Source organism: Ischnura elegans, chromosome 4 (genome assembly GCF_921293095.1).
Source record: "Ischnura elegans chromosome 4, ioIscEleg1.1, whole genome shotgun sequence".
NCBI lineage: Eukaryota > Metazoa > Arthropoda > Insecta > Odonata > Coenagrionidae > Ischnura > Ischnura elegans.
The window spans coordinates 121,105,415-121,119,826 of record NC_060249.1 but is presented as its reverse complement, the minus strand read 5'-3'; the positions used below and the strand labels follow the sequence as shown (position 1 = coordinate 121,119,826).

The following is a 14,412-nucleotide window of genomic DNA, read 5'->3' as shown; positions in this document are numbered from 1 at the left end:
AGCAAATGACCCTATCTTGACCAATAGAATACTTCATAGTATGGTATGATATTTGGAGGAGGCGACCGACTGCATAGATGATTCACGTCAGGGGCGCAGCTAGGAATTAAGGCTGGGGGGGGTTTAGGGGCAACTTAGTTTTTAATAATACCTGGGTGTGTGGGGGTATAGAATACCCACCAGGATAAGCGGTATGTGCGAGATTAATAAATTACGGAATTTTAAGATAAATTGTTCAAAATGGTGAGTTTTACGGCTTTCTGAGGGATATTTTATTAATTATTAAACTATTCTATAAGTAATATCAATCCAATTAAGTAAAATGGATTAAACTTAAAAATTGCTCCGAGCTCTGGGGGGGTTTTATCCCCCTAAACCCCCCCCCCCTCGCTGCGCCACTGATTCACGCCATGAGGGAAGGTTATGGAAAGAAGGGTGGAGAGAAACCCGGCGTCGTCATTAGCCTGCTCTTAACGAAAGGCGCCAAGGGGACCGCAGCTTAACGTCCCATCCGACGGACGGAGAGCTGAAAATGAAACGCCCACCACAAAGACCTAAAGCAGGGATCGGACAGCCTCTGAAAAAATCTCTGCTACCGCCGGGAATAGAACCTCGACCCTCGGGATGTGAACCTAACAGTCTAGCCACCACACCAACCTTACACCCAGAATACTTCAATAATAATGATGATAATTTTCTCGGCCTGCATCGCTTTGCGCAGTGGATGTGCTATTGCAAGAGAGAGAAGGGGTCAAGAGAAGGGGCGGGGGGTGATGATTACCGATGCATTATTGATCAGCGGGTGGAGTAGCAGCAGGGGTGGCACTCGCCGTAGGGGGCGCTCAACGAGAGGAAAAAAAAAATAAAAAAAGCGGCACTGGACATGAATAAAGGAATGAATCCCTCGTCTCCCCACGGCTACCACTAACACGGCTGATCAAAAATTTGTATCAACATTTTCCTCGAAATTGCTGTCGGACCACGTGACATCAGGTTATGGCTGCAAATAAAAGGGCGCGGTTACCATACACAAAAAAAAACTCAGCGCCTAACGCCATAATAATATCCGAAAAAGTGAAATATCGCCTAATCGCAAACGGTATAATCTAAAAATAAATGCTACCAGCGAACATAAAATGCATTTAAGACCTCTGTTATAAGCATCAAGGCCTTATTTATCCTCATTATGAGAGAAGCAATTACTGTAAAGTTCATTGAGAGTTTTTAAACAAAAAATGAACTAATAGGAAAATTTTTTATTGCCGAAGTCTTAAAGTCTTTTATGCTATAGGAATTATTTGCGTGACATCCCTTTCATGCGTGCTACAGAATCCATCTGGATGTAGAGGTCCTGGCCCTCGTTTATCCACTAACTAGAGGAACTTAAAATACGTGATGACCCTCTTCAAGAGGGTCATCTTCTGGTTATCTCGATTCCACATTCCAAATGGAATAATTTAATCCCCATCCCCACCTGAAGCTATTTCGAGAGTTTTGTCACCGCGGTATTGACACGACTGGCAACAGCCAATAGACGCCAACCTCCTTTCAACCAATCACAACATTTGATCGCCTTACCGACAACAGCTAGGGGACATTGTAAAGAATGTACAATTTTTTTCCTAGAATCGTGAACCGGTTCAGGATTTCCTGAAACTCACAGTCCTACTGCTCACCGCTGCAGGTACACGACCGTTCGTAATCAGGCGAGGGGTATGTCTGCTGTCGGATTCGTGATCATTACTCACTTATATTACATATTGGGCGCCTCAGGTTTGCCGCGACAAAAGTAAAAAAAAGCTGGACTTCTTCACGATACAGATCAATTTCGTTCTTGAATAGCACAATTACATCTGGCCGATGATAGATGCCGTGCACACGAAACCAGCAAACCCTTACACACGTTTCCCTCCGCCAGGGAATGCCATCCAGGTATTTCACGAACAATTGAGAAACATGACAAACATTGATGTTAATTACCGTGGTGAATAATAGTATCCGCGGTCATCCACTCCGAGCCAATAGGTTTCCTAGAGACGATCCCGCTCCAGCTCCACTATCTTGGTTTGCGGTATCTCGGAAAAGCCCTTATCTCCCTTCGTCCGCATCTTATAACTCTTTCGGAAAAACTAGCCGGGAGAAAAAATAGCGCAGGCGATCGAGTGGCGCACCTATCTAGCGAGAATTAGTGCTGTAGAGCGCACTTATCTCCGTCGCGGATTGGAGCCACACGTGGTGTCGAAATAAGCAGCTAGTGCGTCGCACGAAGCGAATCAACCCGCGTGAAGCACTAATCTCTCTGCCGTTTCTTTTGCCGTTCTGGCGGGTCGCAAGCACTACAGTCAGAGGCGGATCTATAGGGTAGTTTCCTTCATTAAAGAAAACGAAAGGCATTGATTGCGATTCCTTACCCACCATTAGTGTATTAATAATATAAACATTATTTGGTTTTAGAAATCCCAGTTCCTACGAATGGCAATGGTCAATTTTAACCTCATTTGAAAAAGGCCAGATTGGCGCCCATGCGATTCCACTCCACGTGACGTCACAGGGACCTAGTTTCTATACGAGAGGATAGGAGTTTTACATTGTCTGAGATTACTAAAGCATGCATGAGGCACAGAGCTCAGGGAAACATCTCTTAATAATCACACATTAAAACTGAGTAAGGTCGGAAAGTTTCCTTCGTTTGATAAGGTAGTAATAATCCATATTTAAGCCAAGCGCTATCTGCTATCAGGGTACTCAGGTACCTGCCAGCAGCCTACGTCGTATCAGCGCTCAAAGCATCGCCCCAAGGCCACCTCACACGACGACAGCTGGAACCAGGAATATGTCACACGGACTTTTCCAATCACTCCTACTTAGCCGTCGCGTTTTCGCGCGCTTGAAAATTTTCAATTTTCATTTAATCGCGAAAAATAGATATCGTCATTCAAAAATCTAAGTAAGAGCGTGAAATGCGTACTCCAGGAGTAATAATCTTTCGATTTAGGCAATAAAAAAATAATAGGAAACCACCCTGTTGTGGGAAAGGGTAGTTTCCTATTAGGGTTAGTTTTGCGGGGACACGTGCCCCCTCACCCTGACGCTTAAAAAATTGACAAAATTTTTAATATGCTTATCATTGAATTAGTTTTTGTTTTGTGCTTTACGGTGCCTCAATAATTTAATTTCATACTAATAGTTTTTTTAAAGTATGTATACCGGGACTAGTCGCTGTGATACCTTATACGGGAGTCACCCGCAATGCACAATCGTGAGAAAGATCCATAGAGAAAAAAATCATCTGCCTTGACCGGGATTCGAACCAGCAGTCCAGCAGCACCTTGTCCTGTAGTGTGCAAAAACATCTACAGGGAAAAATTACTCCTCGGTAGCCTTAACTGGCTAAAGATTTCGACCGGAAATCGGGGGATCCGGGTTCGAATCCCGGTCAAGGCGGATTATTTTTTCACATTAATAACTTTTTTTATTAAAATAAAGAGAATATTTGGTATAGTAATTGTTGCATCTTTTTTTTATCTCAAGTATAAGATGATTGGTTGCCCGTGAGACCCTTGTGACCCCCCTACCCCCCCCACCCCACCCCAGAAAAAAATCCTGGATCCGCCCTTGCTTCTGCCTCCTCCGTATTTCGTCTTGAAGTTTCCTCTCCTCATCCACCGTCCAGCTTTTCCCTGCTTTTCTTGGTGTATCTATATCTAAAGGGGCAATAGCCCTCTCCCCCTTGGATATCCAATTTACACAAGATAGAATGGTGATTTTTTTCCGACCCCACTACTGCTGGAATTTTAACTCCCAGTTAGCTCCCCCCCCCCCCTTTGTCCCTATTCTGGATCCGCCACTGACTGCAGTCGATAGCCTCTTTGAGGTTCCTTTATAACTTCGTCAGCAGTTATGCGAGGAGTGTCCGGCTTCTTCTTTTGTCTCCATCATCATCATCACTAGTAAACAATCCTAAGATTGTGGGTAAACTGTTCTCGGGATGCCCACAGGGTAGAATTAACCGGGACAGTTCACCCACGTCATTCGCCGGGAAAACATTGAATCAATTGAATCCTAAGATTGGTTTGACGCAGCTCTCCATTCCCCTCTCCTATCCGCTAGTCTTTTCATAGAGACGTATTTCTTCTCTTTTACATACTTTGTAATCTGGCCTATGAAACTCATTTGGGGTCGTCCCTTGCCCTTATTCCCTTGCCAAATACATATATACTTATTATTTTAAAGTAAACTTTTCCACCAATAAGATAGGTTCACGTGGAGAATATTACCCCGGCTTGTCTGCCCTTAAAACTTTCCTCTTCATTTCACAGCAAGACCAACTCCTTTTCATTCCACATATTAAACCTACTCTCCTTCTTCCCCTTCCTCGCTTACCAAACATTCTACACTCCATAAGCCTGATTTCTATACCCCCTCCCCACATAGTACTCGCTCCATCCATACCTTCTGTCTCCTCCGTAGCCCAGTTAGAAGCTGCCACTCCTCACCCACCATGTCCAGCACTTCGTCGTTCCTCCCCACATCCACATCACAAACACTTTATGTCTTTACCCTTCCTTCTCATGATGCATGAGAGAAGAATTCTGTCATAGTGGATTCGAGTCATTTGGATCACGATTGGGTTTCCCATTATGAACTTTCTCGCCGCACAATGGAACACGAATGGCAAGAGATGCATTTACTACCAGTGCAGATTTTTTGTGCGCAGTCCACTGTAAATAGTGTCGAGAGTGAGCGAATAGTTTAACGGGTTGCCTGTTGGTGGGGGCATTTCAAAAATGTTGGGGGGGGGGGGCATGAAGGGAGAAGACGGGTGCTGCCACCTGGCGGACGCAGTCGCGTTTCACTCGACCACTTAACGCAGTTGTCGGCTGAATGTTCGAAGGTGTGCACACATATTTTGTCCGGTGTGAATAACTAATATTTTACACTAAATTCGAATATGCATTCGTACCACAAGACCTAAATTACATAGAAGCCTTAGATCGTAGAAAATTACATAGACGCATAGTGCAGAAGGTGAATGTTAATGATCAAATATTCGAGAAACGAAGAGGCATACCAAAGAATAGGAAAAGAAAGGGAATTGTGCCATATCCCTGATAAGGTGTCGGTGGATAGAATATGTCGTAAGACATTGTGGATCCTTAAAGAATAAAATACTTTTTTATTCATAAATAATCTCCATAAGCAATGACGATGAGGCCTTTACATCGGGGGTAACAACAACAACTAACAGTAGACGATCACATTGATCCACGCCCTGGATAAGGACCACCTACCTAGGCGGGAATCGAACCAGACACTTCGATGGTTAGGCGGCATTAGAGGCGGGGAGTTATCCCCATCGCTACCGAGGCCGACGAGGAAAAAAGGAACTTAAGGAAAAGTCCCCGAGGAAGTCCATGATATATAAGTACTCGGGGCTGATAAGAAAAGATGAAACGAAGATGGGAATTAAGTAATTGGTTTCGGAGAGGCAGAAATGGAGGTCTGCAGTACAACCATCTTAGGTTTGTTGTACAATGCGACAACGCGTCCTTCAGATCACCTGTGTGTACACCGAAATGCAACGCCGTGCTTTTTAAATTATTCCCAGACTGGATGAGCAATTTCTGCACGACAACTATCTGTTGTAGATGCGCACACTTGGACAAGGATGCTAGTCTTCCTTGCCCTCACAATTGCAATATTAAGGTTTCCTCATGAAGATAAAACGCATTGAATACAGCCTACCAAAACCTGTCCTGTTTAATTCACTTGACGGCCACAGAGTGCTCCGCAGTAGATACATTCGAGGCTACAGCGTCGCATCTTCTTCTTTTCCGATGCGATGCGATACCCGCTGCGGCGGCCCTGCGCCGTCTTTTGTCTCACGCATGGCAGTCGCTTCAATTTTCCGCTATAAATGGAATCCGCGAATGGAAGTCACCGAACAAGCGAAAAAAGCGCGCTCGCCGAGACGAGTCGATCAAACGAGGAACTGGTTTCCTACCCCCCGCCCCTCTCTTTCGAGACGCCGGCCCATAATTCCTCGCGCGCGAAGGACACTCTCGCGACGAGCGCCGAAAATCCGCGTCGCGGCACGGCCAGGCACGCATCGACACATATTTCCTCCGTGAATTAGGAAATCGCGGCCGCTAGATGAGGCGGTAAGTGAGCATGATTGCGATCAGCAGCCAGCGGCGTTCTCACTGCATTTATCCACGAACCGATGCATTTTGCCAGCATTCCGACTGGTCTACTGAATCGAAACAGAAGAAACACAATTATGGACTTGAACATGGAGTCGGGAGATTTTTGTTCTGTCGGCTGGATCCTCAAAGGGAGTCCTTCAGAAAATAAATGAATACTAAAGAATGAGGAATATATTTATATAGTATTCACTTTAGCATTCATTTCTTATTCTATATTCTTCATTTATATTGTTTTAATAACTGGTTGCATGAACTTTATATACACTTGTATGTTAAGTATACTTTGGATCTACTTACATTATAAGTATTCGTCAATTATTCAGTGTAAATTTCCTTTTTTTTGTACTGCTAGTTGGGGATTTCGACCGTGAATTCATTAAAATAAAATAAAAATTTAAAAAATCATTTCCGTCGGTAGAAAATTTGGTCTTTCCCCAGCAATGCCTCTCGAATATGGTTAATTTCGCCATCATATCCATATCGATTGTCCTGTTGAATAGAGCAAATTATATCGAAGGCACTCCGCGTTAATAGCATTATTTATCTACGTTCGTAGATATGGATGGATGTGTAAGCCTTCGAAGACATGAGAAGAGGGTGGGGTAAAAGACAAGTCGTCGACTCGTCCGATATAATGGGGGCTCGCTGCTATAATTACCCCAATAATGGAGAGGGAAGCACTCCACTTCCTTTCCGAACAACCGATCGGCGAAATTAATTGTTTTGTTCATTTCCTTGAGTCGACTCGGTTGACGAGGTTCCGAACAGAAAGGACTTCAGTGATTAAGACGAAACGACGTTCGCTGCTTTACGTCCTCGGCATTTCAATGGCAATTGAAATAACTTTGAAAACTCAATTAATTCACGTTATAAATACTTTGGTGACATAAACACTTAAACCTAAAATTATGACTTATTATTACTATAAAGTTTACGAAAGGATATTAAGAAACTTTTTCAGGAGTCACTGATGTTCCTATGCACGCATAATGCTTCCTTTGATTTCACCAGCGAAGGATCAAAGGATAAAACTAGGGGGATTGATTTTTCGCGAATATCAATTATAAGCAGTAATTTTGGGAGTCTAATAAGTCATAGGTCGTGAGTGAGAGGACCCTCCCGAGGTGGCGCCAGCAATCAATCACGAATCACGACAAAGGGGACTCCATTAAAGGAGGCCCAAGAAAACGGCCATTAAGGGTTATATGTGTTGACTTTTCGCGCGCATTCTATTCGGAGGCGCCACTAGGCAGCTGTATCTCGTTCAGTGTGACTTTCGCCATTAAACGTAATGGATGTGGTACTTTTTGGTTGAAAATTGTCTCTCATGCGTTAAATTTGTGGTTTAAATGATTTATTGACTCAGTTACTTATTACTGCCGCGTTTTTCCCCGTGAAAAGTGGATATATATCGAGAATCCAAACAAGCAATACGCCAACTATTGGCCGAATTCGGAAGTAGATCTCCGAGGATACCTAAGGAAACCACGTTGACAAATCATTGGTATTTCTGGGAATTTCCTGATTTTTCTAATTATATTTTTGGTATTAAGCCATCATAACGTCGCAAGTAATATATTTTAAGCATTCATATTCATGTAAAATGCCTTTTCAGTCGCCATTTTTTGCTACAATTCATCATTTACTGGGACGGTGGTTTGTTTGTTTAATGCACTTGGGGTAACCGACGTATTGCAATTTTTCTTTTCTAGCCGGCTGAGAATAATGTTATTTTTATCGCAGTCACTCATTTATGACCCTTTGAGTAATGTCCGTGAGATAGGAGAGGATATAATTTCAGCCGAAATTTATTAATTCCTTAATCTTAACTGCTATTTGTCGTTGCCCGTGGGAATTGAAATACCTCCTCAAAGCCAAGAAAATCTTCTTAGATATTTTCTACTTTAATTATCTTAGTGGCTCGACAACTCATCCTATTGCACCTATGTTATCATCAATACAATATCCTCTATGCGTCAGACATATTGGCAAATTACGTCACTGCTTTCAGCGCCGCCATCGGTGATTTGAGTCTCGAATAGACGACTAGTAGCGCCGCGAGTGGCGATTTTGAATTCTTAATTTATTGCGCGCGAAGCGACAACAATTCTAGTGGCGGACTTGAGAATTCTCTAATGTAATATAAGTGGTCACGCCACAGCTCCTTTGAGACGTGGACGCGAGAGGGCGGGCGGCGGTGTTATCAACGAGGAGGGAATCATCTCCACCTGCGACGAGGCGATTGAAGGCGAGCAAACACTTCCTCTGGCGGCAGATAACGCTGTTTTGGCGGAACAAAGCCATTGCCTCGCAAACCGGACGATTGAGGCGACCTCGGACGACACGCGCTCGAACCAGCAAAGGGAGACACGATTCTCCGCCAGTGTTTTTTCTTCGCGAGTAGGGTCTTCGCGGGTTCGCCACCGCGTCAATCAATCGGCCAGAGCCAAGGCTCGCCGACCGAACGTTCACAATCACAATGGCTGCATCCTCTGTGACAGCAACAATCCTTGCTTTTTATTCTTCGCATTTGGTAATTTACGCCTAGTGTTTAATCACATGAAGAAGCAATACAACTATAGAGAAGAACGGAAAAGTAATTTCTCCGTCAAAATTTTATACATGAATCATAAGGTAGTCTGGTCCTCTCTTAATAAAATAGAATCTAAATAAAATCGTAGTATCACATGGCATTTTGGACGAGCATGATAAAATTTAGAGCTTTCATAAAAGCTCTAAATTTTTATTATGAAGGACCACCTTAATTGGCAGAAAAACGACTCTCATTTCTCTACCTTCCTTCCACCCATACACTACATTCAGGCAGCAGTGGATTGCGCGCATACAACATTAGGGACTATGTATATTCATTTTAAGCCCGTGCATAATTTCAATCACGGTAAATTGGCCACGATATGAGACACAGCAGTACGTGGGAAACGTGATGGAAGGAAAAATTGATGGAAAAGTCTCCAAAGGAAAATCAAGGGACGAACGCTTAGGACAGATCAAGAAGGATAAGAGGAAAAAGTGGCTCAGGTAGGCAAAAGAAATAAAATGAGATAGAGAGAGGAAGGAATGGAGGGTTGCAGTAAACCGACCTCAGAATTGCGATACTATGAAAAAGTCCCCAGAGGTATACAAAGGGACAAGTATAAAGAACAGATCAATAAGGATATGCGGAATGAGAGCCTCAGGGCGGTACCTACGTAAAAGGACTAGTTTTGGATGGGGAGAAATGAAAGGCTGCTGTACGCCAATCTTAGGATTGCAATACTTTGAAGAAGTCCCCATAGGAAGACCAAGAGTATCTAGGACTGATCAAGAAGGATACGGGGAAGAAGGGCTTCAGGGAGGTTAAATAACTAGAATTGGATTGGCAGCATTGGAGGGGTGCAGAATTCCAATATTAGGGTTGCAATACGTAGGGGAAGGTTGCCTAATTCGCACCAATTTTGGAAAAAAAACGAATTAACTCAAAAATAAGTGACGCAATACAAGTTTTTAATGTTGCTTGACATGAGGAGGAATGTCTACTTCTCTCACAATATTTTGAGACAGTGAATTCCAAGTTGAATGCATGTATAAACATTCAATTTCAAACCCCTGCAAACGGTGCGATTTGGGCAGCCGGTTTCTCAAATCGCACCAATGGAGGCCAAAAACTAGGAGACGATGTTTCAATGACTATGTGAGGCAGAGAGGCAAGTTATTTAATGTCATTTTTTTAGATCCCTTAATAGAGCAAAAATATGCATTGAAATTACCGCAACATAAGGAACAAAAAAAGTTAAATAAGTCACACGTTTCACATTAATAATAGATGTAGTTTTTTTGGTGGGTAAAAAATCTGCAATAATTGAAACAACATTTACAAGTCTTCTGTAGAAGTATTTATGCCTTTGGAATAGCCTTTTCAAGGCAGCTTTTTTAAGACTTCTTACATCGCACAGATGTTGGGAGAGAGACGTAGTGCGATTTGGGAGCGACCGCCATTTTATATGAAATCATTTCCACTGCCTAAACACGTGATCATATCACGCTGTTAATAGAACTAAATGAAACACAATAGACTTAAAAAATACGATATGTAGCTAAAACTATGTAAATACAACTTATTTGTTTTCAATATTCTTGTGAAAAGACGAAAAAAATAGCGGAAAAGATACTTCTTTTCTTAATACCTACGCACCTGACTTGTCACTACACTGGTGGCCACAATTGAAGTGTGGTGTGCTTGGTGATGCAGGAAGTTCCAAATGCAGCCATTGGACTGCATACATATGTAATACATTGGTTTCTAGGATGATGGTGCGATTTAGGCAACTCTCCCCAATGTATGTACTTGGGTATGATTACAATCATTTGCACACCTTATCGCGCGGTAGACATAACTTTTGCAATTTATTATCCTCCTAATGGAAATAATGAGAGCGTCTGACTGAGCAGCATGCTACGATTCCTTAAAAGACTACTTAGCACCGCAGGATGCAGGACATGTGGATTGCAGGTTGATGGATATGCTTGCGTTTCGATCGTCTCCTCATTCGAACAGCATGCGCATAACGCGCTTTATTAAATACAACTCCTAATTAAATTCATGCCAGTTGGATCCCAGTAGACACCGGTCTATTGACAATACGATGAGATAGGAAGTCATCAACTCACTGTCTGCCATGCCATTCTCATCAGCTTCGCTTTCAGCCATGGTTCGAAGCTAATGTTCATAGAAAATTCCAAAAAGACTCCATACACCACGAGTGAAACTGAACGCAAAAACGGGAAAATCTTGTTCTGCTCCACGGAAGAATGAAAAGGGAGTAAGAAATGACTAGAATTTGAAGAATGCAGGCGCAGCAGATTCAGTGAGCTGTGAGTATAAGTTATCTGCTGAGCAAAAGCAAAGCAAGTGCTCAGCTTAAGACGACTCTCGCCTTTTTTTAGTTCACTTATTACTCGATAAAAACTTAAAAAAGTTTCCATCTAAAAATTTTACGGGATTCAGGGGACAATTTTATCAATATGCGCCACATGTATTTTCAACGCCTTGAAAATATACGTGCTTAAGTATGAAAACGTTACCTTTGAAAATATATTGAGGTTTATTTTCATACTTAATATTACTGAAAATTATTAACTCTGCATGCCTTAAAAATTTAAGGGTGGAAGTAGGGATGAGTCTATTCCACTTTTTGTCGACTCCGACTCAAATATCGATTCTTTCAAATCGATTCCGATTCCATCGATTCTTATTCATGCTAACAGGTAGGATATTAATTTGTTAGAAGCATTGCTGTCATTAAAATTTAAGAGTTAAATGGAATAAAATAACAAAGATAATTAAGTGGCCATAAAAGCATATTAATTAAAAATACCGAATTAGCATTATTGTAAAATATCCTCAGCTTTAATAAAATGATAAAAACTTTTTCAGACAGAAATTGCTAAATTGATAATGTACAGGGGACAATGGCTCAGGCTTGTGGCGACCTTTATGCCCCAAGCATATTGTCTATTGAAACGAAACTTGAAGCTTGTACGAGGTGAAAGGGCTCCATATTATCAAAAACAGACACTTTTTTAATTCCACAATATATTTTTAAAAATTTTTGACCAGTTTCCACCATTTCCAAACACAGAAAATATTTTCTGTACTTGTACTTAATACAGAAAATATTTTCTGAACTTGATAATGGTGTTACAGCCGTAACCTGTCCAAAAATGTTTAATATACTGTGGAAGTAACAAAGTGTCTATTATTTGTTGCCTATTTTTAAAACATTTCACTTCCTGGAACCGATGAAATCGAGAATCGACTTTAAGCGATCGATTCCGTGCCCGAGAATCGGCGGATACGATAATCGACATTTGGAATCGAATCATCTCGAGATAGATTCATAAGTTTTAAACAAGCGATTAATCTCGTTGAGAAGGCCAATGGAGTAGGAGTGACTCCGTCTCTCTTGCACAGTTCACACAAGACCAGCGTGGGGTGGGGAATATAAGCAGAGGGAGAGGGGGCCCGTTTTGGGGCGGGAGATCAGGGGCAACGCCACGATTGACGATGCGGAGAGCTTACGCAAACCATGTGCAGGTCGCAGGGCGGTGAGGAGAACGAATAGAAAATGAATACGAGCCAATGAGAACGAACGTCAAAAGTCGATGCGAAATGTCAAAGGCACAGAAGCGCTCCAACACTAATCCATAAAGTGCGATGACATAACACCACAAATGAATCACATTAGGGTGGTTTCCAATTATTTTTTATTGCCTAAATCGAAAGATTATTACTCCTGGAGTACGTATTTCACGCTTTTGCATTTTTAAATGACGATATGTATTTTTCGCGATTAAATGAAAAGTGAAAATTTTCAAGTGTGCGAAAACGCGACGGCTAAGTGCGAATGCTGGGATAACTCCGTGTGACGTCGTTTTGGTTCCCGCTGCCGCAAGTGAGGTGACCTTGGGGCGAGGCTCTGAGCGCTCATACGACGCAGGATGCTAGCATGTAGCAGAGTACCCTGCTGGCTGGTAGCGCTTGGATAAAATAAGGATCATTAATACTTATCAAACGAAGAAAACTTTCCGACCTTAGCCAGTTTTAATGGGTGATTATTAATACATGTTTCTCTGAGCTCTGTGCCTCATGCATGCACTGGTAATCTCAGACGATGTAAAACTCCTATCTACTAGTGTAGAAACTAGGTCCCTGTGACGTCACGTGGAGTGGCATCGCATGGGCGCCAATCTGGCCTTCTTCAAATGAGGATACAATTGACCCTTGCCATTCGTCTAAACCGGTATTTCTAAAACCAAATAATTTGTATATTATGAATACACTAATGGTGGGTAACGAATCGCCATGAATGCCTTTCGTTTTCTTTGATGAAGGAAACTACCCTACTTCTTTATACGCTTTCTAATTACAATCCGAAATTTATTACGGAATAATTTTTTTTCATCTCACTTTCCTTTGAGCAAACAGTCACGAATTTAAACCCCCGAATACCGATAGCTCCACTTTGAACGCGAATAAAAAAAAAACTTTTGAACCTAGCCATTCAAAACTTCACGAAGCTTAGGAGCAATCACTTTTAAATACATATGCAAATGCGGAAACCCCTTAATAATGCATTTGCAACCGTAAAAGTTATCGAAAGAAAAAAAAGGACTCTTGATATTCGGTGGCTGTATGGCACGTGGCGGCGGCGGCCTGTCCTTTGCTGTGGGGCCAGTGGTCACTACGGTAACGCAGCCTCCGAAAGATTGGATCGTCCAGTTCCGTGGAGGGGTGGCTAGGACGTGGGCGGAATGACCAATGCGGGGGCGCAAATGAGATGCAGGACCCCTGTCCGTTTCACCCCACCCCTTCCCCCCCTTCCCCCCAGGGACCCCTCCGTTTTGCTCGAGTCGGAAGAAAGAGATAGATATGCAAAAAGGAGGAAAAATGGACTCGGCGGCGTTACGTGCCGGTTGGAAAGGGGGCTGCCAGGGGTCAGCAGATGCGAGACCGCCCACCCTCCCCACCAGGCAGCAGCACCGTCGAAAGAGAGCCCGCGCCGACAACAAGAGCCCTGTTGAGCGTTGTCACAGAAACGGCAACATCCATGAATGAGCAAAATAACCATGTGATACGCCCACGAATTTTTGAATTAAACGATGATACGAAAATGCACTCACCAATTCGATTAGGGTGGTTTCCTACTTTTTCATTGCATAAATCGAGAGATTATTACTCCTGGATTACGTATTTCACGCTTTTAGATTATTAAATGACGATATCTATTTTTCACCATTAAATGAAAAGTGAAAATTTTCAAGCGCGCGAAAACGCTACGGCTAATTATGAATGCTGGGAAAAATCCGAGTGGCGTCTAGCTGCAGCTGTGTTTAGCCAACTGGGTGCGAGGCGATGAGCGCCGCTACGACGAAGGCTTCTAACGTGTAGCAGAGTACCCTGCTAGCGGGTAGCGCTTGGATTAAATAAGGATTATTAATACCTTATCAAACGAAGGAAACTTTACAACCATAGGAAATTTTAATAAGTGATTATTAAGACATGTTTCCCAGAGTTCTGTGCCACATGCACGCATTGGCAATCCCAGACGATATAAAACTCCTGACTACTCGTATAGAATCTAGGTCCCTGTGACGTCACATGGAGTGGCATCGCATGGCCGCCAATCTGGCCTTTTTAATTAGGTTA

At 42.6% G+C, this 14,412-nt stretch overlaps 1 protein-coding gene across 3 annotated transcripts in view; it reads right to left on the bottom strand.

The window, feature by feature from the left end:
* The window catches only part of LOC124157971 (POU domain, class 2, transcription factor 2-like), a 201,450-nt gene that overhangs the window by 18,543 nt on the left and 168,495 nt on the right, over nt 1–14,412 (bottom strand). Inside the window, exon 1 of one of the 3 annotated variants that reach the window (XM_046533101.1) lies at nt 1,981–2,069. The exons of the other annotated variants lie outside the window; for them this stretch is intronic. Coding sequence (XP_046389057.1) covers nt 1,981–2,008 — 28 coding nt within the window. The 5' untranslated portion in view covers nt 2,009–2,069. Of the gene's footprint in view, nt 1–1,980; nt 2,070–14,412 lie in introns of those variants that run through there. 3 annotated transcript variants of the gene reach the window in all.